The following is a 20027-nucleotide window of genomic DNA, read 5'->3' as shown; positions in this document are numbered from 1 at the left end:
ATTATGTTACCTTAGAGTAATTTTATTTTTTTAAAAAAGTGGGGCCCACGTGGGGGCCATTGTGGGGCCCACGTGGGGGCCACTGTGGGGCCCACGTGGGGGCCATCAAGTTGCCAGGTGGCAGCAGCTAAATTGGCAACATATTTTTCCTATACTGCAACAGTTTTGAAATACAAGTTTTGCAACATTTAAATAGGCTACTGCAACATTTTATCCAAAAAAATTTGCAATTCTACTGTTAAAATACAATACTTCCCAAAATTTGTCCATCATTTCAACAAACCATTGTAAACATACAAAAACCAACATCAAATCCAATTTACTCCAACATCAAATCCACAGCTAAACCAACATAATATCCAGAATCGACCAACTACCAGCAAACTAACAGTTTAATAACAAAAAGTCTAGATATATAACCCCATACTATTAGCTAGTCAAAATAACTTCAAAGAACCAAAGTCTAAACAACCATACTATTAGCAAACTAGAAGCTGGTGCCTTTAGTCATTGGTGTGCCATCGTCATTGTCACTGGCCACATGTGCACACAGCTCTGTAACATCAATTGTGAACGGGTTTGCTTCACCAAGTTTCTTAAGGACCGATGCCAAATTTTGTTGCACCTTCCTGTTTACCTGCTCATCTACCTCTTCTTGGATTTTCTTCACTTTTTCCTCGACTTCAGCAGCAAGGCCTTCCTTAATTTTTGTTGTCAATTCTTTGACATATGTATCCGTTGGAGCAGCAGCTGATAGTTTTTGCGGCTTCTTGCATCTCCCTAAGAGCCAAGTCGGGCCATGCTCTTTATCCAAAAGCATTTCATCAGCAGCCTCCCCGGAATTGATTTTTTTGTTAATTTTATCCTACAAAAGTACAATAACATGAACATAAACGAGCAAATGCAAAACAGAGAAAACTGAAAGGGCAAATATTATGTGTAACTGATTAAGTTAAATACTTACAATTTTCTTTTTCATTGTTTTAGTACTGGTCTTGTACTCGCGTCCTGCATCACGAGTCCGAGTTTTCACAAAAACCTCTGCATCACATGGTTCAGACTCATCTGGGGCATTCTTTTTCTACAAAAATAGATTATACGAGACATAAATTATCGAACAAGAAAGCCAGAAATCATTAATTTAAATTAGATGACCATATACCATTTTGTGTCGAAGCTGTGCGATACTTTTAGGACCAAGAGTGTGAGTCTCGGTATATGACTTGCGGCTATTTGAATTTTTCCTGGCTTTATCCTACAAAAAATTAAACGAAAGTTGAGCAACTTATACTATGTTCCCAAGACAATATTTAGTGCCTAAAATCACAAGTATACCTGAATACTTTCATCATTCCAATATTCCAACAGCAATTTGAACCTCTCAAGTGGAATATCATCAGGCCTATTTTGGAGCCTGGATATAAGGGTTGCTTTCCCTCTTCAAGATGGGCATAAAATTTTTTAGCATCGACATTTGGTCCATTAGGCTGATGAAACATCTCATCTAGGTTATCTTCGAAATTTAAATTATTCTCTTTATCCCCTAAATCAAGATCCTCGTCGTTAACTGGCTGGAGAGGAATCTGTGCAATTCCCACAATCCATTCAGAGCACAAAGGCGAATGGCCATTGCAGATGAGATGATCGTATATAAGGTCCTGACTATGCCACTTTATGTTTTTACATATTCTACAGGGGCATGTCATTTCATCACCTACGGCTACGTTAGGGAATGCATTCCGAATAAAGGATTTTATTCCTCTGATGTACTCGACACTATACTTTGGAAGGTTTATCCAAGTATTATCCACATCGTCCATGGCTACAATTAAGACAATTCAGTTTATTTATTATTTAGGTCACATAAACAAACGATTTCAATGCCTTTCCTAGACAAGACCATTATTTTACTTTATATATTGAAGATCATATATGGATTATACTTAAAATAAAACATTCAAAACCTATATGTTTATTATGGTAACCTATACAGGGGTTAACATATCTGCCATGTACTACCTCATCCCAGGGGTTAAGATAAACAGAATATACATATATGTCATAATTTATAGTTTCACTTTCAAATATAAGACCAAACACATGCATATTATTAATCATACAAATCATTAACAACAATATTCTTTTAATCAGGTAAGTCATACATAGAAATTTATCGCAATTCCCTTAAGTTATATATAGAGTATACATAGAGTTTATGAGCCAAGATAATATGTTATGGCATCTAACCAACTAGCTCACAATATCTACAATGGAATCTTACATGTATGGCAGCAGAGCACAAAAATATACAAATGTTCAACAGAGAATCAACACCAGCTACTCTTAATTGTCAAATTTTTTAAGTTATAAACAGAGCATACATATAGAAACCACAAAACAGAGTCATAACTGGTCACCAGAACAACCTATTTCAAGCATAAATATTTAATAACAAGTCCTGGACACATACACTTACCACAAAATATAAATCAAATGTTAACTAGTAACAAATATTAACTACAAAATGCAACAAATAACAAATGCCACAAAATGAAAACAACAAAGATTCATAAAATGCAATTCCAAACCCCTAATAAAAACAAAAATCAGATAACTTCCCTAATAAAAACAAATAACAACAAAAACAAACCCAAAAACTCAAAAATGTTGAAGCAGAGAGGGAGATACCTGTAGCAAAATCTTTAAACTGAAACCCTAATTTTAAATCCTTTAAATGAAATCCTTAAAATCAACCGAAGAAGCCCTGAAAATAGAAAATAAAGTTAGATTAACAGCCCCCACTATATACAAATGAAAAAAATTAAATCAAAGCCACCATACCTAATTCCAAATGCAAAGCCTCCGCTGAAAATACCTGAAATCAAAGATAAAGTACGATTAGATGTAGTTTAAAAGAAGAAAGACCTGTAAATGGAAGAAAATAAAGAAATGAAGCCCTGATTTAAAGAGAGAAACCCCTAGTTAGGAGTATCAAAGCATCGAGCCCTCAAACCATGCCCTAACTTGAAATCCAAACCTGAGATGAGAGAGATGTGCTGATGAGAGACCAGAGAGACCAGAGCGACGAGAGAGACACGGTGAAAAGAGAGAGAGGCGACTGTGGGGGTGAAAAGAGAGAGAGAGAGACGAGATGTGGGGGTGAAGAGCGAGAGAGGACTGTGTGGAAAATGAGAGATGACTGAGTGTGAGTGGAAAAGGAAGTGAAAAAATGGGGCGGGGTGTTAGTGAAACAAAGTCCCGCTGCTTGTCTGATTTCACCGGGAACCACGCCCGCTTGTTCAAATAAACATATATACATATATTTAGTTTATATTTTATTTTTTTGTTTACATTTTATTTTACTTTTTAAATAAATAAACATATATTTATTATTTAAAATAAAATCATTCACCTATTAAATTATTTAATATTTTATATAATTTTTTATATTTTTAGTTTATATTATTACATAACTTCTATTTTTATTTTTAATACAAGTAATTACTTTTTTCTTTAATTTTAAGTTAAAATATTATTTTCACATTTTAATAGCTTAAGCTAACATATTTGTCTCCATGTTGCACCCTTAAACACTTTCTAACAAAGGCAACATCCCCTTTTTGGCTAAGCTAACATGAAAAATATTATGTTGCGGAAGGGTGAAAGTAGTGTAGCTAAGGTAACATTTTTTAGCAACATTTACAAAGGTCGCGTTGCGATAGGCCTTTTATGGCGTAGTGAAGGTTAAATTTACTTAAAATTATCCAAATATAAATCACCTTGTACTTTTTAGGTAATATATAGACATGTATACAGTGTAAGGTGAAGAGAACATTGAAATTATGTCAAGTCCCAACGATCTTGCGCCTCAACTATTATCTTGCGCCTCTACTGTTGTATGGTGACCTTGTGACGCAAGGTGCATCCTTGTGAAGAGAATATTATCTATGGAAGGGAGACCTTGCGCCTATTGTCTATGCGGTAGTGGTGCAACAAGTTTGCAAACTGATGACATAGACTAAGTGCTCAGTCTTCAAGTATCTCGTTCACTTTGTAAGTACCTCGATCGATCTTGACGCAAGATGTTAAAAATTTTAAAAGCGCCGTATTCAATTCCGTATAAGTCAAGACTAACTAAATTTAATCATGTTCTTACCAAATTCAATAAACAAACATACCATAATTGCTTCTGATACATATATTTTTTCTTTTTCGTCCTATGTGATTTTCAGAATTTAATCCAAGAAATACACCTCTCAAATACAAAACTCAACATTCCAAAGATTTTATGACACGTGCTTGTCTAAAAAACCCCTTCAAAAAATTGGGTATTTTATTTTGAAAACACACAAAATTCACACACTAAACACGCATACGTAGCTTCAAGACTGGGTTCAGGAAATTGCAAGAAGATCAAAATGGGTGATGGGCATAACACCAATAGAGGATCTGGGGCTGCAAGTAACAAGCCAGAATGGCTACAACACTACGATCTGATTGGTAAAATCGGTGAAGGAACATATGGGCTTGTTTTTATTGCCAAGATTAAGTCAAATCGAAGCAAATCAATTGCTATCAAGAAGTTCAAGCAGTCTAAAGATGGTGATGGTGTTTCCCCTACTGCTATTCGAGAAATTATGGTAGCCCTTCTGGTTTTTTCTTGATTTTGCTGTTTTTTTGGGTGGGTTTTTGGAAGATTGTGTTTCTATGTGTTTTGTGTGTGTTTGTATGTATAGGTTGGGATGGAATGATAATTTGGAGGGGTTCATTGGGTGTTCTATCAAAATTCTGTCGAAATTAAAGATTGTGACTTTAGCTAGAATTAGTACTTGCTGGGTTTTCTTGGTGGGTATCCTAAAAGATTAGTTTTTTTTATGTGTTCTGTGTGTATTTGTATGTATAGGTTGGGATGAAATGATAATTTAGAGTGATTTATTGGGTTTTTTGATATCATTCTGTCAAAATTAAAGATTGTGGCTTTAGCTAAAATTAGTACTTTGCTCTTTTTTCTTGGTGGTATTATTGAAAGATCAGTTTTTTATGTGTCTTGTGTGTTTTTGTATGTATAAGTGGATGGAATGATGATTGGGATTTGGTAAATTGTGTGTTTTGTTAAAACTCTGTCGAAATAAATGATTGTCACTTTAGCTGAAATTAGCAGTTTGCTCTGAAGATTATATTTACGTCTTTATGTATGTTTGTGTTTGTGTATTCTAGGTTGGGATGGAATGATATTCTGAGATTTGATTTATTGGGAGTTTAGTTAATATGAAAATATGAAAATTTGTCACTTCAGCTTAAATCAGTACTTTTGTTGGGAAGATTATGCTTTCTTTTTTCTGTGATTGAAAAAGAAATGATTATTTGAGGGTGAGTAATTGGAAGTTCTTACATAATTTTTTTGAAAACTGAAGCTTGTTACTTTAGCTAAACAAACAAAGGTGAAACAAACTTGCAAGATGGAATTGAGTTAATTTGCCTGTTTTTTTATGCATATAAATGTGTGCATGTTGAAAGAATGATAAATTAGAGTGCTATGCGTTTAATGTGATAAATTAGAGTGTTATGCGTTTGATGTATCTTTTCATGAATATATGGTGACTGGTCTATTTAGCTTTCTCTGAAATTTAATGTATCTTTTCATGAATATATGGTGACTGTTCTATTTAGCTTTCTCCGAAATAGATGATATTGTTTTGCTGGTTAAGTTAGGTCGGTTTTAGCTTTTTTCACTCCCATTGTACTTATATGAATTGCAAAGTCCAAAACTAATACTTCAGCGAAGTCAGTGCCAGAACCAGAAATACTCTAAAATGGGGTGGGACAAAAACAATTTGCACGTGGAGAAAAAAAATTATATGCATTAGTCGGAGTCGAGCTCCTAAAGTTAAAATGGATTGGGGCATATTTTGCTTTCATCTTTTCAATTTTATCTGACTCTTAGGTTGGAATGAATTGTTCATCCTTGAACCAGTTTTCTGATTGTTGATATGATTTACTTAACATATTTTGTTTGTTTTTGCAGCTGCTCCGTGAGATATCACATGAGAACGTGGTAAAGCTAGTGAATGTGCACATCAACCATATAGACATGTCACTTTATCTAGCTTTTGATTATGCAGAGCATGATCTCTATGTGAGTTTTGTTTGAATGTGATTGTCTATAAATTAAGTTTTGTATTCTGTGCTTTTATGTGTGTTCAACCACATAATTTTGAACTCGCGTAGGTACCTGCTTTGCATAATCAGATCTCCTGTAGTTAATATTACTTACCAATAATTTCTCTGTTGTGTTGTGCAACATCCATTGCAAGTACCGGGGAATTCTGATTTTGTTCCCTTTATGATATTAATAAGTGAGTAGACATATTCTGCTTCTAGTTTCCTTGTTTGTTATCGCTTCTGTCAGTATGTCCCTATTGTCATATTTCTGCCATAGAAATGTGTGGTGTCCAGGTTACCCTAGATTGGATTGGGAATAAACAAATAGTATAGTTTGAAAGTTTTTAAGGATTAGACTTGTATTGTATTGGTAGGACTAGGCCTAGTCAGTTTAGTTTTCAGTCATGGTCATTTGATGGTTATTTTCTCGATTCTTAATATGCATATGCAAACATTATTTTACTGAAATCTCTGCTAGCTAACAATGTTACTGTAACAGTATGTCAGATAATTGATTATGTATTGATCGTCATTAATTTGCATATTAAGATGGTTAGAATTTGGGCTATGAGATTATGTATCTATATCGTTTTATAAATTATACATTCTAATTGTTATCAATGTGGCGTTGTGAAGGTATTTGAGCTCTGCAACTTTTATGACACCGTACTGCCTTATAGTTTCATCCAGTTGTATTTTAGCTTATAACCACTTATTCCTTTACCTTTTTAGGAAATCATTAGACATCACAGAGACAAGGTTAACCAAGCAATCAATCCATACACGGTCAAATCAATCCTGTGGCAGCTACTTAATGGGTTAAATTACCTTCACAGGTGAGCCATAATTCGATAATATTAAACTAAATTTAGTAGAATCATTAATGCCGTTGATTGGTTCATTAATTCGTAACAATTTCAGTAATTGGATTATGCATCGAGATCTAAAGCCATCAAACATTCTGGTATGCTTATAATTTTTTCCCTCTGTTCAGCCGTTCTTATATTCAGTTGTTTTAATTAAAATATCCTGGAGGATTTTTTTTCTGGAGTATTACTAACATTGTTAATTGTTAATTCTATTTTACTATTGGGAATGACCATTGACCAGGTAATGGGTGATGGTGAGGAACAAGGTGTTGTTAAAATTGCTGACTTCGGTTTGGCAAGAATTTACCAAGCTCCCTTAAAGCCCTTATCTGAAAATGGGGTACGTACAGTTTATGTTATTTAAGTTTTCAACTTCACATAACTTGATCCTGCGCCCCTTAATTTCCTCAAAGGAGTCCATTTTAACTCTCTCCATCGGTCTGCTGAGTCCTGAAATTCAAATTGTAATGGGAGATAACAATTATTTACATAAAATTTGTTATGTACTGTTTCAAAAGGCTGCAGTAGGATGAGAAATGCTTATTAAAAAATTGTGTACGATTGTCATGATTTACTTTTTGTGTAGGCTGTTAGTGTCTTATCTGCAAGTTAAGAGGGAAAGTTCCGGTATCTTTTCTAAAATGTGGATTTCTCCTTATATTTTATATAAAATATGCAGAAAACATCAGGTTCTTGCTATTTTAATGATTGTCTGTCAGTAAACTTTTATATTTTGGTCCCTAGTTGTATAAACTCCTAAGGGGTAACTACCAAATAACTCACTTGTCTCACTCTAATGTCTCAAGTGGATGACCGACAAATTTTTGGTCTTATTTGAATCGTTTCAAACAAAATTAGTAACACTTTTTTAAATTTATATAAAGTTGGCGAATAAATCATGTTCTTTTTAACTCTGTGACATGGATTTGAAGGTGGATTGACATGGGCTTCTCCACATAATAGCAAAATGATGATAAAATAAATAAGAATTGAAGAAAATCAACAACCCACCATAAATGTCATCTTATATCTTTGATTCTCTTTTAATTTTTTCATCATTTTGACTTGTGGTCAACTCCATGTTAAGTCATTGCCAAATCCATGTCATGGAATCTGAAAAAAAAATGTTTATTTTTAGTGTCAATTTAATGTTGGTTGAACAAAGTGTAACCAATTTTGTCTCAATTGATTCAAATGAGACCAAATGTTTTGACAATGATACACCTTATGAATGAGAACAAAATAATTGACCGGTATTGATACGGTTATTTGCAGGTGGTTGTAACTATCTGGTATCGTGCACCAGAGTTACTTCTTGGATCGAAACACTATACAAGTGCTGTTGGTATAAACCCCTGTCATTAAACTATTATTTTTAATAAAATATATTTTTTTCTTGAGTTTGCTTAACCTGTTAAATGGGATTAGTTTTTCTCTGTATAAATTTAGTGATTGTTTGCTGTCAGATATGTGGGCTGTTGGCTGCATATTTGCTGAGCTTCTGACGCTGAAGCCACTATTTCAAGGGCAAGAAGTAAAAGCAACACCAAACCCTTTTCAGGTATTAGAAATGATTTATAAGACAAGTGCCATTTTTTTGTATTGGTAGCAATATTAAGATGAATCTACACTTGTGCAGCTTGATCAGCTCGACAAAATATTTAAGGTCCTAGGTATGCAAATTCACCTCTTTTCTTTCTGTTCAAGTCGTTACTATATTTTCTTATGATATATTGTGAGCTCGTGACACTAGGCCATCCTACACAAGAAAAGTGGCCTACACTTGTTAATCTTCCACATTGGCAACAAGACGTTCAGCACATTCAAGGGCATAAGTAGTACGCTTCAACTTTTTTACTTTAATTTTCTCTTGGATATTATTTCCCTCTGGTATATGTATCATCAAAACTTTGTCGCCTCTTGTACTAGGATTATTTAAATCTCATCTAAAATATATTCTTATTTATTTATTTCAGTGACAATCCCGGTCTTTACAGCATTGTTCATCTCCCACCAAAGAGTCATGCTTATGACCTACTCTCTAAGATGCTTGAGTATGTGATACTCCACTTATTTTATAACTTAATGTTCGCCATCTAATATATATATATATATATATATATATATATATATATATATATATATATATATATATATATATATACTCACACACACACACACACACACACACATATATATATATATATATTTGTGTGTGTGTGTAAAGTTCAATATTTATGCAGAGCCTTGCGGAATACAAATCAATCAATATGGTTCGACGCTGTATATTTATTTCCATACTGATGAATTAATAACTTCCGATACCAGTTTTGATTTTAGTGTTGTATGATTCCTACTTTTCCTTTCAACCTGTCTTAAATTGTTCCATACAAATCAGTGGACAAATTATCATTGTACTTAAATTTTGCAATAGACTAATAGTTGTACAGTTTTTATATTGGTCAAACAAAGTGTTACCCAAATCTGCAGTATACCTAGTAACACCAATATAGTTTACCTTTGTAACTATAATTTTAATAAGCTAAAAGAAGTGTTCGAGGAATTATTATTTTTATTATGTTTCAATTTATGTACAGAAACTAGACTGCTTCATTTAATAGTTAAAAGATATAAGCAAGTCCAATGGTGTGCTATATCTTATTCTATATCTAATATTATAGAACAAAAACTAAAAATCACCACTCCAGTGGTTTTCTACATCTTGTGCTAAAATAGAATAATGTTAGAACAAAAGATAGATGGAGCTATAGTTATCACGACACTAAAAAGTGAAAATAGCAGGGTCCTTGATGTAAAGTTAGGGTGAAAAGTTAAATGTGTATTTAAAAGAGTGGTTTACTCGGAGAATAAGTTAAATTTGGAACAAGACATAGCACCAACTATTGGAGACTTTAGTTTTAGCATTAAAAATCACTTTTTGTTGCTAAATTATAGCAATAGCTCCATCTAATTTAGCACAACCATTGGACTTGCTCTAATAAGGCATGTATTCGGTATTCTTTTTTTTCTTGATATGACAAGTAAAATTATATGATCCGACTGTAATGGTTTTATTTCTTTCATCTTATTTACAGATATGATCCTCGAAAACGAATTTCAGCAGCACAAGCACTTGAACATGAGTATGAAGTTACAAGTCTTTCTAAGTTTGCTCACACACAATTATGTGTCTTTATATTTGTCATTGCCTCTCTATATCATTTGTGGAATTCTCGGGCCTTTGAAATTATTATTTCCATCCCTAAGGGGGTGTATTCAACTAGGAATTCAATGAATTGTTTTTAGTCTATGGCTTTTAATGGAATGTATATGACTTTGATTTTGTGCGGATTCATACTAAAATGCCGTAGAGTTGATATAGAATCTTTAGGATTTAAGCACAATGCTTCAAAATCACATGGATTTTGGTGGGATTTCAAAAAACTTAAAATACACTGAACAATTTACAAAATCCATCATTTTATGCAATCCAAAAAACCCATCAATATTTGAATACCATCAAATTTTAATGGATTTTAAACAATCTCAATTGAATACCATCGAATTTTAAAGCATAATTTAAAATCCTGATTTAATACCACCAGATTTTGTAGCATAATTTAAACTCCCAACTGAATACCCAAGATTCTGTTACATTTCTTAAAATCCGAGTTGAATACCCTCGGATTTCATGAATGAAAAAAAAGCTTTAAAATCCCAATTGAACACCCCCCCTAATTTCCTCATTGTTTTAAGTTTTAAGATGAAGTTTTTTTTTAAAGTTGAAACTCTATTTTGGTATACTATGTTTACTGGGAATTCATTTACAGGTTTCCATATTTTGGTTGACTGTTTACGAGGACTTCCTTTATAGGTTTCCAAAGCAATATTCTGTGTGAAAATCTAAAAATAGTTTAGATTTTTGCATTCATTATCCACAAACTGTCAATATTCTGCGTGAGATAATTAAAGTTGTATAGTAAGTTTTAGGCTTTCCATAGCATGCGTCAACATTTAACTTGAAAGCAGAAGGGGTAATCGTGTATTTTGTTTCCTAGTATTATATTCACTTTGCTGTTGTCTGATTATTAGATAATTTCTACTCTATAGGTATTTTCGGGTGGAACCTCTTCCAGGTCGCAAGTAAGTAAATCACTATGTTTTAAATCTTTTTAACTTGATGTGACTTATATCTGCATAAAATCAATATTCGGTAAATTTAGAACTGCAGGTCGGAAATCTGTAATTTGCTTGATGAATAAGGCGATATACAACATACATTTCTGCTCATGTTTTTCTTAATTTGACTGTAAATGTAACATTTATGTTCAGTGCACTGGTATCAACGCAACCTGGAGACAAGGTGGTGAATTATCCGGTTCGTCCAGTAGACACAACTACAGATTTTGAAGGAACCGCACCTCTTCAGCCTGCTCAGCCGGTATAGTGAACACATGCAGTTCTAAGATACTTAGAGTCAATTTAAAAGTTGGGGCAGGGCCCGTTCATCCTTTGGGCGGATGAGGCGGTCGCCTTAGGCCTCAACTTTTGGAAGTTCTCCAAAAAATTTCACTTGTATATATAAACTTTATAAGTTATTATCATTTTAAAATATAAACTAGTAAAAAGAAATAATTTTTATATATGTTTTTTTAATCCCAAGTTATTTGTTTAAAAAATTTATAAAATTTTATTTTTTAGAAATTATTTATCTTTAACTTAGAATTTCGTATTGTGTGTTTGACGTGTTCATTGACTAAAATATTCTGCCGCACCTGTTAATTCCAATCTTTATTTAGTTTTTCCCGAAAGAGCTAATATTATTTGTACACACTTTGTTTCAGTGTAGCATGATTTTCAGTTAAAGTAGCATTAGCATGTTTTTATATAGGAAAGAGAATATGAATTATTTATTGAAATCAATATACAAAACTTTATAAATAACTTACCTAATGTATATAGAATATAAATGGTATTACATGTTATTTAATTAAATAGGCACAAGATTTAAATGACATATTACTTAATTATTAAAAAAAGGTAATAATTGATTTTTGCATCAAAAAGATTAAGTTTATACGGGAAGGGAAAAGAGATGTACTTAGTTATCCCGTTTAGAGCGGGCTTTGAGGAGGGCATGATGTACACAGCCTTATTCATATTTAATATTGTAACTCAATAGGCCTCAGTTTTTAAGTATGGGTGAGCCCACAAATTTCTAAGTCGGCCCCAAGTCGGTGATGCTAGTGAAATTTTGATAATAAGTATTTACAACATGAAGAGGGAACTTTTGCAGAATGAAGATCATTTGTAGATTACAGTGTCCTATTGTTTCCATAGTTGTGATTTCTAGGGGTGTTTATCAAACCTTGAAAACTGCCCGAACTTCACCACATCACACCTCTAAATGTGGTTTTTAATTTTCATGCTGTATTTGGGGGTTGCATATTATATAAACTGAATGATGTGGTGTGGGTTACGGTTTTAGTTCAGTAATGTGGTTCAATCACCGTGCCGTAATTATTTATGTCTTGTGTTATTCTAGTATAAATGTGTAAAATGATGAGGTCCGGTCCAATTTTTTAAGGAACCATTTTTTTTGTGCCTAGTCTCATGTATTTACTGTTATGCATGTAAGCTTCCTAAATGTTTAAGCTGTAAAAAGAATACTAAGTACTGATTACTGACTAGTGAGTGATTATGAATTATGTGCATGCTATGTTACCGGGACTCAGCTAAAAGTGTCCATCATGGATACATGACCGAGTGTCAGACTCTTCAATATTTTGAAAATTTTACATGTTTTTGGCTTTAAAAAATTGTCGGTGTCCATACCCATGTCCGGGTGTCGAGTGTGTCGAGTACTTGAGGTAAAATGAAGAGTTGGGATAAAATAGTACATGTCCTACACGAATACTTGAGGTAAAATGAAGAGCTAGGATAAAATAGTACATGCATATGTATGGATAGTGTGTATTGGTCAACTGCTGGAAATTTTTGTTTTTATTTGCTAAGATTTAATGATTGCAGTCTTTTTTTTTTTTTTAATTTAACAAAAAGAATGTAATTAATATATACACCACAATAACCGCCATGGACCGTGCCGCTTTTTCATGGTGTGGTTTATATGTTTTAGGTATCACCATGTGGGTGCGGTGTAAGAAATTGACCAAACAGGATATGAGGTCGGTTGTGCTTTTGCACAAAATCCACACAGCCTAAACCACGGACACCCCTAGTAGTTTCTGATATATGCTAAATTGGTTATATGAGTAGTTAAACTCAGTTAAGTAACTAGAAGTTTTCTAGTATTAAATATGGAAATACATCAGGAAATAGCAAGTGTTTACAGATGTTCATGTTAATTCATCAGGCTTCATCTGGAAATGCTGTAACTGGTGGTATTCCTGGTCAACATGTGATGCCAAATAGATCTCTTCCTCGGCCAATGCATATGGTGGGAATGCAAAGAATGCAACCTCAAGGTATCGCGGGTTATAATATTGCTTCGCAGGCTGGTATGGGTGGTGCAATGAATCCAGGTGGTATCCCTATGCAGCGGGGAGTTGCTCAGGCACATCAACAACAGCAGGTTTTTTTGTAGTTTGGAAAATAATAGGTTGGGTGGTTCTGTTGTGAATATTTTTTACTTTTTCTAATACTGTTTTACACTTGTAAATAGCTGAGAAGGAAAGATCCAGCCATGGGAATGAGTGGATACCCTCCACAACAGAAGAGGCGCTTCTGAAGCAATTATACACAAGTTTTTTAAAAGATCGAACAATGTAACCCATGTTAGGTAATACTACTTGTTAGTTGCTTAAGTTCAATTCTGGTCTTAGCTTAACAGGTAGGTCGTTACATAAGATGCAAATCTCTATGCGTATATATCTATCTATATGATATGCAATTAATTGTGTAGACAAATTTGTTAGGTACATCATAAACTTCAGCTACATCATTCCCTAAAAGATAATATAGGTTGCCAGTGCTTCTAGTTTTAGTCTTGAAGATAACAGATATCAGCCAAATAACTATGAATCAAATAATACACTACCCCTGCTCCCAAGCATGTAAACTTGTTCGTGACTTCTAAACATCTCGCATTTGCATTAATGTTTTTTTTTTTTGCCAACTTTGCTGGCAACTTTTCTATCAATCTTATTAATTTGTTTATAGTTTGTCTTCTTTTGCCAGGCTAGATTTATCAGAATTTTTGATGTACAGAATTTGCATTTATGTGGATCAGCCCCAAAAATATAGCGCAAGTGACGTGGGTTTTGGTTGATGCTACCGCCGTTGTCTTTCGGTTTGTCTTCACATGATTATATCTTTGCATAAAGGTATTCAAGTCTTTTTGAATTCATGTGGCAAGGCTTGATAATTTAACCAATTCCAGTTTCAGTGTTAGTAGTAACAACTACAAAGCTACTTGGATCTAACACTGCAATCCAGCTACTTGTGCTGTTGATGCATAATGTATAACTCATTGTAAAGCTTTTACAATATTATATCTTTTCATTTGGGCCAATCAAATGAAGTATTCAAGTTTCTATACAACGGATATGGGGAATTCTTGTATTTGGTTCCTTTTCCAATTTGGTTGACAAGAAGCCATATTTTGATAAATTAAGCAAAAATTGATCCAAATGTTGACTGACTAAATAGAAATCTCAGTGATAACCAGTTTCAGTAACTAAAAATTACAAATTCCTGGTTTTGGAAGCAATGGGCTAAATACCTAATGACAGCCATATCAAAACTGCATAAAATCTTGAGTTCCTGCATTGTATAAGCTCTAAGCAGTTCCACAATCAGGAACCTCACCAACTTGTAAAATGGTAATTCTTGATTCAGCAACTCTGTTAAAATAGTCTTCCGAATGTGTTTACAAAATAGATAGTGATATGGCTGCTGATCGAAGCTTCACGCCATCATCTTCCCATTTAGATTGTGGAGCAGCTGCTCCAGCAATAAACACCTACATCATGTAACAAATTTTGAATAATATGAAATTTTTCCGAGTTTCAGACTGTTATCAACCGGGAGGCTTTTACTACTGTTCAAAGCACTTGCTGATCATCTACTAGGCTCAACAACTTTTTACAGACAGTCGCAATATGAATATCAAATTTGCGGCAATTACAGACATGATACCGAAATGTAACATAGTACCTTTCCCCTGTTAACAGCAGTCACCACTGCAAAATGCTCTCCTTCTCTACCAAATTCATAGTAATAATAATTTCTGCAAGCAATAGAGTGACGGCTAGAACGTTAGTATTCATGATATCAGTAAATTTTTAAACGCAATCCATGTGACAATGTGACAAGGATGTGCAGTTGTTAACAAGACTAAAACTGTACAGCCAGATTGATGGTGGTAAAAAAAAATTTACATTGAAACATATTATCAATCATCTTTTCTTTGGCAAAACGGACATGCAAGGTAGTTATCCTTGACAGAAGATAAAAAGTCATGCTACCCCGTATAACCCAGCAAAGGGTGCCTGTTAACAATGAGATTACCTGAAACCTTCATCTTCCTTAATTTTTATTGTCCGGGCAGAGTAGAGAGTTGCCCCACCTGGTAAAACTGCTTGTTAAAATCCTTACCATGCAATAGAGATGAGCAACAAAATCAGTAATGAACCTGGAACAAATAGCTTTGCTGCGTCCTTCAATGAACCTATATCTGTAATGTCTTTCGCCTGTTCAAAGTAGAAATAACATCATTCTTACTACTGTCATTTCAACTTGCTGCAAAAGGCATAAACAAAATTGATGTGCTATGTTTTGTCGGAGGAACAGAATGAGATATGTAATATGTTGTAGGTAAAGATTCATAATTTTCATTCCTCCCTTTATTTCTTTCGTTTAAAATTATTATAAATTTTGATCCCACAAATTTGTAGATGAATAAATCATTCCTAAATCCTACTCATACTCTTTTCATCACAAGCTTAATCATAGAAATTTGCGCCCTCATTTATCATCACAACTCCCTCTTATATCCTTTTCATCATCTTATCTATTGCAAAGATTGCCTTCAGAACAAATTTTCTGTCTAATCTGCTAATTGCCTTCAGATAATATAACGTATTCATCATTGGACCAGAAACTATACATCTTATACAAGATAATTGACATTTATAAATGCTGGAAATTTATCAACCTACATAATCATTAGCACCACTTACGTATTATAAGCTAACATTCAGGTGAGAACTCTTCTTATTTTTAAAACCTGAGAACTAATGGTTCCACATAATCTTGTATTTGTAATTTTATTCGTTTAGTTTCTTTTTGCATTGTTATTATTGTTTTGCTAAAATGTGTTTGCAAAACCGTGACCTTTACTTACTGATTCATTTTGGCTTGATAAATTTGCAGTACCACTAACTAATATTTTGTCAGAAACCAGCTCTGCAATATTATTCTCACCAATATATATCAGAAACTTACGAATAATGTTTCGCAGAACATAGCTCAGTAAAATCACATGCAAACAAAATAAAATATCCTTCGAATTAAATTCAAAATGTTACAAATACAAAATTATGTGCAGAATCAGTGGTTCTTAGGTTTTTATATATACTTTGGTTTTCCATAGAGTCCTATATCAAATATGATAAACATAGGTATGGGGTGATGGAGCCCTTACTATCTGGTTAAGATATAATTATAGAGAGTGGGTTAAACTATTACAAGTAGAGCTAGCTTCTTTGCAGCCTAAAGAAATTTTATGCTTCATGAATGTCATTACGCACCTCTAAGAATGTGATCTTGAGTGAATTTGAGGTGCGAAGGACAACACTTACTACTTCAGATCTGTAACAAGTCCAAACATGAATCATATATACATGCAATATTCAACTTGAAGAAATATTATAAATATGTATACTTGAAGCCCTATGCAAGTACAGTCTGTTTATGACTTTGTTTCTTTGTCCAAGGAAAATCAATATTTAAAATGCAATAAGATCCAACCAAGAGAGGATGGGGGTGACTTGAAATTTAAACAGTACTAAAAAAGCACACTGATGATCATCTTACTAAAAGAGAAATATCTAAATAGACTTGAAATAGAAGTTTACCCATCAGGAGATGCAAACCGTGCTGCATAGACTTTTGGCTTAGCCTTGTCTCCGTAAAGAGATAATCCAGCACTATAATCCTACAAAAATTAATAGATGATTTCTTGAATACATGAATATATAATTGTATACAAACTGAATATTAGATTATGAATAAGTATTAAAGTTTATGCATGAATAAGGATGAGGTGGAACCCAGCGATCTATCAGGGGAGGCATCCTAAATGGATGCTTGGAAGTCACAGAGAGTTGTATAAAAACATGAATGGAGTTCTTATTAGGTGTATTCTGTAAAATGTAGTTCAGGTGACTCTTAAAAAGCGAGGTAAAAAACTTTGGAGTCCAGGATTGCCAAAGATAAACTAAATAGGTGATTTCTTATAATTTAGCTTGTAGAGAATTAAATATCAGATTTGGTCCAAACAGTTATCTTTTCTATGAAAGTGCTGTAGAATAAAATTGACTTCCTGCACGAACAAGTTTAAAGATTATATTTACTGATCATTTCAGAGAAGGCATTATTCATTTAAACTTTCAAGACAAGTGAAACAAAATCTTGATAGAGCAAGTCTAAGGCTAATGGTAAAATATCTATAGCGTTATATTTAGGTTTAAATCATTTACCGGAAACATTTCCCTCCTTTTTTCCTAATATAAAATAACGCTGGACAGATGGCTATAGCATATTTGGTTCTACTTCCATTCAATTATAGCTATGCATTGGAGTGATCATTTGGTCAATCCTAGCTATTCATACAATCATAGATATGCATTAAACTTGCTCTAGACTCTTGAGACAACAACTGATAAAAAATAATGAATTCACAATAGCTACTTGTCTACTCTGTCTCTAATCCACAAAACATAGCAAAATATCATCAAATTGGCCTAACTTGTCTCCGCCGTATAAGCAGCGGGGTGGCAATATCAGGTCTTATGCTGTTTTGCCTTAATCATCTCGATTTCGTGTTTTTCTAAAAATATACCAAAATTCAATAAAAATGTACCCAGAACCTTAAAAGAAAAATTTGTACACAATAACTTATCATTCCAGGTCATAAACTCATGCTTAGTTAATCGAATCGTGTCCTCAGATACAGTCACTGTCACACCTTGTCACCAGTCATCAAAAAACAACTTAAAGGGCTTAACATATACAAATAAATAACATGAATTGCAAACCTCAGGCTCAGTGAAGTCCTTAAAATCAGGAGGAACTCTGATGGTGAACCCATCACCATAGAACTGAAACCAAGACTTAGTGTTGGCAATGCCTGATAAAAAAGACTTAGAAGGACTTGAAGTTTGAGCATGAGCTAAAGAGGGTATGAAGAGTGAAGGGTTTAAGCTTAAACTCAAGAAAGAGATTGAAGAAAAAGAGGTGAGCAACAAGCTTCTTCTAGACAAAGGGTCATTGAAAAAGATGGGTTTTTTATCAAGAAAAGTTGGTTTTGTTGGAGGGTTTGGAGAGGATGAGAAGATTGTGGACATGGCCATGAAATTTAAAGAGTGGAGAGATATATGACATCTTGTTTGTAAGAATAGATGTCATGGTGAATTGTTGATAATGTGGGACTTCTCGTCTCTATGTTTCAATATTTAATTCTTAAATTAATGAATATTAAGAAAAATCTTGGATAAGAAAATGGTGGAATTAGAATTATAGGAAGATATCGATTAATTAATAATTTATAAAAAAAAATTATATATAATTATAGATTTTGATATAATAATAATTATTTAGTCTCGATTATAACTAATACTAAAAATGCTATTATAAATTTTTATATTGATCATTGGACTCAACTATTATAATATAGTTTATTAATTTATAAATTAATTATTTGAATTAAACTTATGTTTTTCATTTCAATCATTTTTAGTTTCCTCCAATATAATGAATAAAAATTTATCATCAACTTAATTTAATTAAATAAATATAATCATATCATCTTATCTAAGTCAAATTAATAGATTAACCACTCGGTAAATCTTTGTTCAGTAGATTTGGTTGCCAAGCAGAATTTTTCTCAAAATTCAAGTTCCCTAAAATAATTATTCAGCCAAAATTTTGGCAACAACATATTTTTAAATAAAAACATATGATCAAATGACACCTCATCTACTTCTACTTTATATATATATAATAAGGCAACTAATGGCAAAAAGTGTCAAGAAACTGACTGTGAAATGTCTAATATGCCCTTATTCATCATATAATTACAAGAATACCAGCCAACAATCCATTTAATGAACTAAAATTATTAAATGTTATTGATTACTCTAATTACACATAAAATAATGACATTAATTACGCTTAATTATCATCTTGCAATTTTAATCAATTAACACAAAAAATATTCATGTGTATTATTTTTGACTTTTTATTTAAATTTCGCAATCATAATCACTTAATTGATATCCCGAAAATTTCATTTATCTTAAATATCGCCAATTTTACGCACTTTTCGGTTAATTCAATCTTAAACATTAAAAACTATACATTGAGTCCGGATATATCTTAAGTATTATCAAAATATTCGAATACGCCGTACACTTTTAAGTACATGATGACAACATAAAGACCGCTTATAATAAAAAGAAAATAGGAGTCTAAGATAGTGGTAATAATACATTATCCTCTAATCACAATTAAAATATCGAAATATGCAAAATGAAATCAATATACTTATATAAAGGAGAAGCGAGGGGCGTGTAGGTGGCGCTTCTCACATCGCTTCGTTCTATTTTTCTAATTTTCTAGATTTTTTGGATGAAAAATATCAAAAATAAGAACTACCTTTTTTAGTTTCGGATATATTAGAAGTAAGTTTCAGAATCTGATTTTGTTTCAGTTATTTATGGAATATAGTAATATGAAAGTTTTAATCTGATTTTG

The 20027-nt window shown here is 32.9% G+C and overlaps 3 protein-coding genes across 8 annotated transcripts; 1 reads left to right on the top strand and 2 right to left on the bottom strand.

Moving 5' to 3' along the window:
* Positions 1–252: 252 nt before the first annotated feature.
* LOC108226631 (uncharacterized) lies at positions 253–3711 on the bottom strand. 3 transcript variants are annotated; one of them, XM_064078957.1, is made up of 7 exons: positions 3038–3711; positions 2842–2875; positions 2689–2764; positions 1336–1583; positions 1163–1255; positions 965–1081; positions 253–865 (listed from the first exon to the last, which is right to left on the bottom strand). In XM_064078957.1, exons 5-7 carry the CDS (start codon positions 1163–1165, stop codon positions 488–490), a joined length of 498 nt encoding a protein of 165 aa, XP_063935027.1. In that variant the 5' UTR covers positions 1166–1255; positions 1336–1583; positions 2689–2764; positions 2842–2875; positions 3038–3711; the 3' UTR covers positions 253–487. The 3 variants fall into 3 exon arrangements, with proteins under 3 accessions (XP_063935027.1, XP_063935025.1, XP_063935026.1); XM_064078955.1 differs by having other exon boundaries at positions 1336–1822; positions 2842–3711; XM_064078956.1 differs by having other exon boundaries at positions 2842–3711.
* Positions 3712–4174: 463 nt separating this feature from the next.
* On the top strand, positions 4175–14604 carry LOC108227655 (cyclin-dependent kinase E-1). 4 transcript variants are annotated; one of them, XM_017402929.2, is made up of 16 exons: positions 4175–4640; positions 6026–6136; positions 6895–6998; positions 7084–7126; positions 7273–7371; positions 8307–8376; positions 8498–8592; positions 8671–8704; positions 8785–8869; positions 9008–9085; positions 10127–10174; positions 11142–11174; positions 11364–11472; positions 13405–13623; positions 13714–13830; positions 14229–14604. In XM_017402929.2, exons 1-15 carry the CDS (start codon positions 4419–4421, stop codon positions 13777–13779), a joined length of 1416 nt encoding a protein of 471 aa, XP_017258418.1. In that variant the 5' UTR covers positions 4175–4418; the 3' UTR covers positions 13780–13830; positions 14229–14604. The 4 variants fall into 4 exon arrangements, with proteins under 4 accessions (XP_017258418.1, XP_017258420.1, XP_017258419.1 ...); XM_017402931.2 differs by having other exon boundaries at positions 4287–4640; positions 14259–14604; XM_017402930.2 differs by having other exon boundaries at positions 4287–4640; positions 14234–14367.
* A 25-nt stretch (positions 14605–14629) lies between these two features.
* On the bottom strand, positions 14630–18677 carry LOC108227656 (uncharacterized). The gene is made up of 7 exons (XM_017402932.2): positions 18311–18677; positions 17129–17208; positions 16802–16862; positions 15685–15742; positions 15561–15618; positions 15207–15279; positions 14630–15012 (listed from the first exon to the last, which is right to left on the bottom strand). Exons 1-7 carry the CDS (start codon positions 18623–18625, stop codon positions 14920–14922), a joined length of 738 nt encoding a protein of 245 aa, XP_017258421.1. The 5' UTR covers positions 18626–18677; the 3' UTR covers positions 14630–14919.
* Positions 18678–20027: the final 1350 nt, after the last annotated feature.

This window comes from Daucus carota, chromosome 6 (assembly GCF_001625215.2).
Source record: "Daucus carota subsp. sativus chromosome 6, DH1 v3.0, whole genome shotgun sequence".
Lineage (NCBI taxonomy): Eukaryota > Viridiplantae > Streptophyta > Magnoliopsida > Apiales > Apiaceae > Daucus > Daucus carota.
Note: the sequence above shows the minus strand (reverse complement) of the source record. Positions and strands in the feature narration are given on the sequence as shown.

Coding starts and splice junctions, on each gene's coding strand:
- LOC108226631 (XM_064078955.1), bottom strand. Junction 866..964: donor AAACAATGAAAAAGAAAATT/GTAAGTATTTAA, acceptor GTACTTTTGTAG/GATAAAATTAACAAAAAAAT.
- LOC108227655 (XM_017402929.2), top strand. CDS start 4,419: ATGGGTGATGGGCATAACACCAATAGAGGATCTGGGGCTGCAAGTAAC. Junction 4,641..6,025: donor CTGCTATTCGAGAAATTATG/GTAGCCCTTCTG, acceptor TTGTTTTTGCAG/CTGCTCCGTGAGATATCACA. Junction 8,377..8,497: donor ACACTATACAAGTGCTGTTG/GTATAAACCCCT, acceptor GTTTGCTGTCAG/ATATGTGGGCTGTTGGCTGC.
- LOC108227656 (XM_017402932.2), bottom strand. CDS start 18,625: ATGGCCATGTCCACAATCTTCTCATCCTCTCCAAACCCTCCAACAAAA. Junction 15,743..16,801: donor TCAAGATCACATTCTTAGAG/GTGCGTAATGAC, acceptor TACTTTGAACAG/GCGAAAGACATTACAGATAT. Junction 15,280..15,560: donor AAGGAAGATGAAGGTTTCAG/GTAATCTCATTG, acceptor TATTGCTTGCAG/AAATTATTATTACTATGAAT.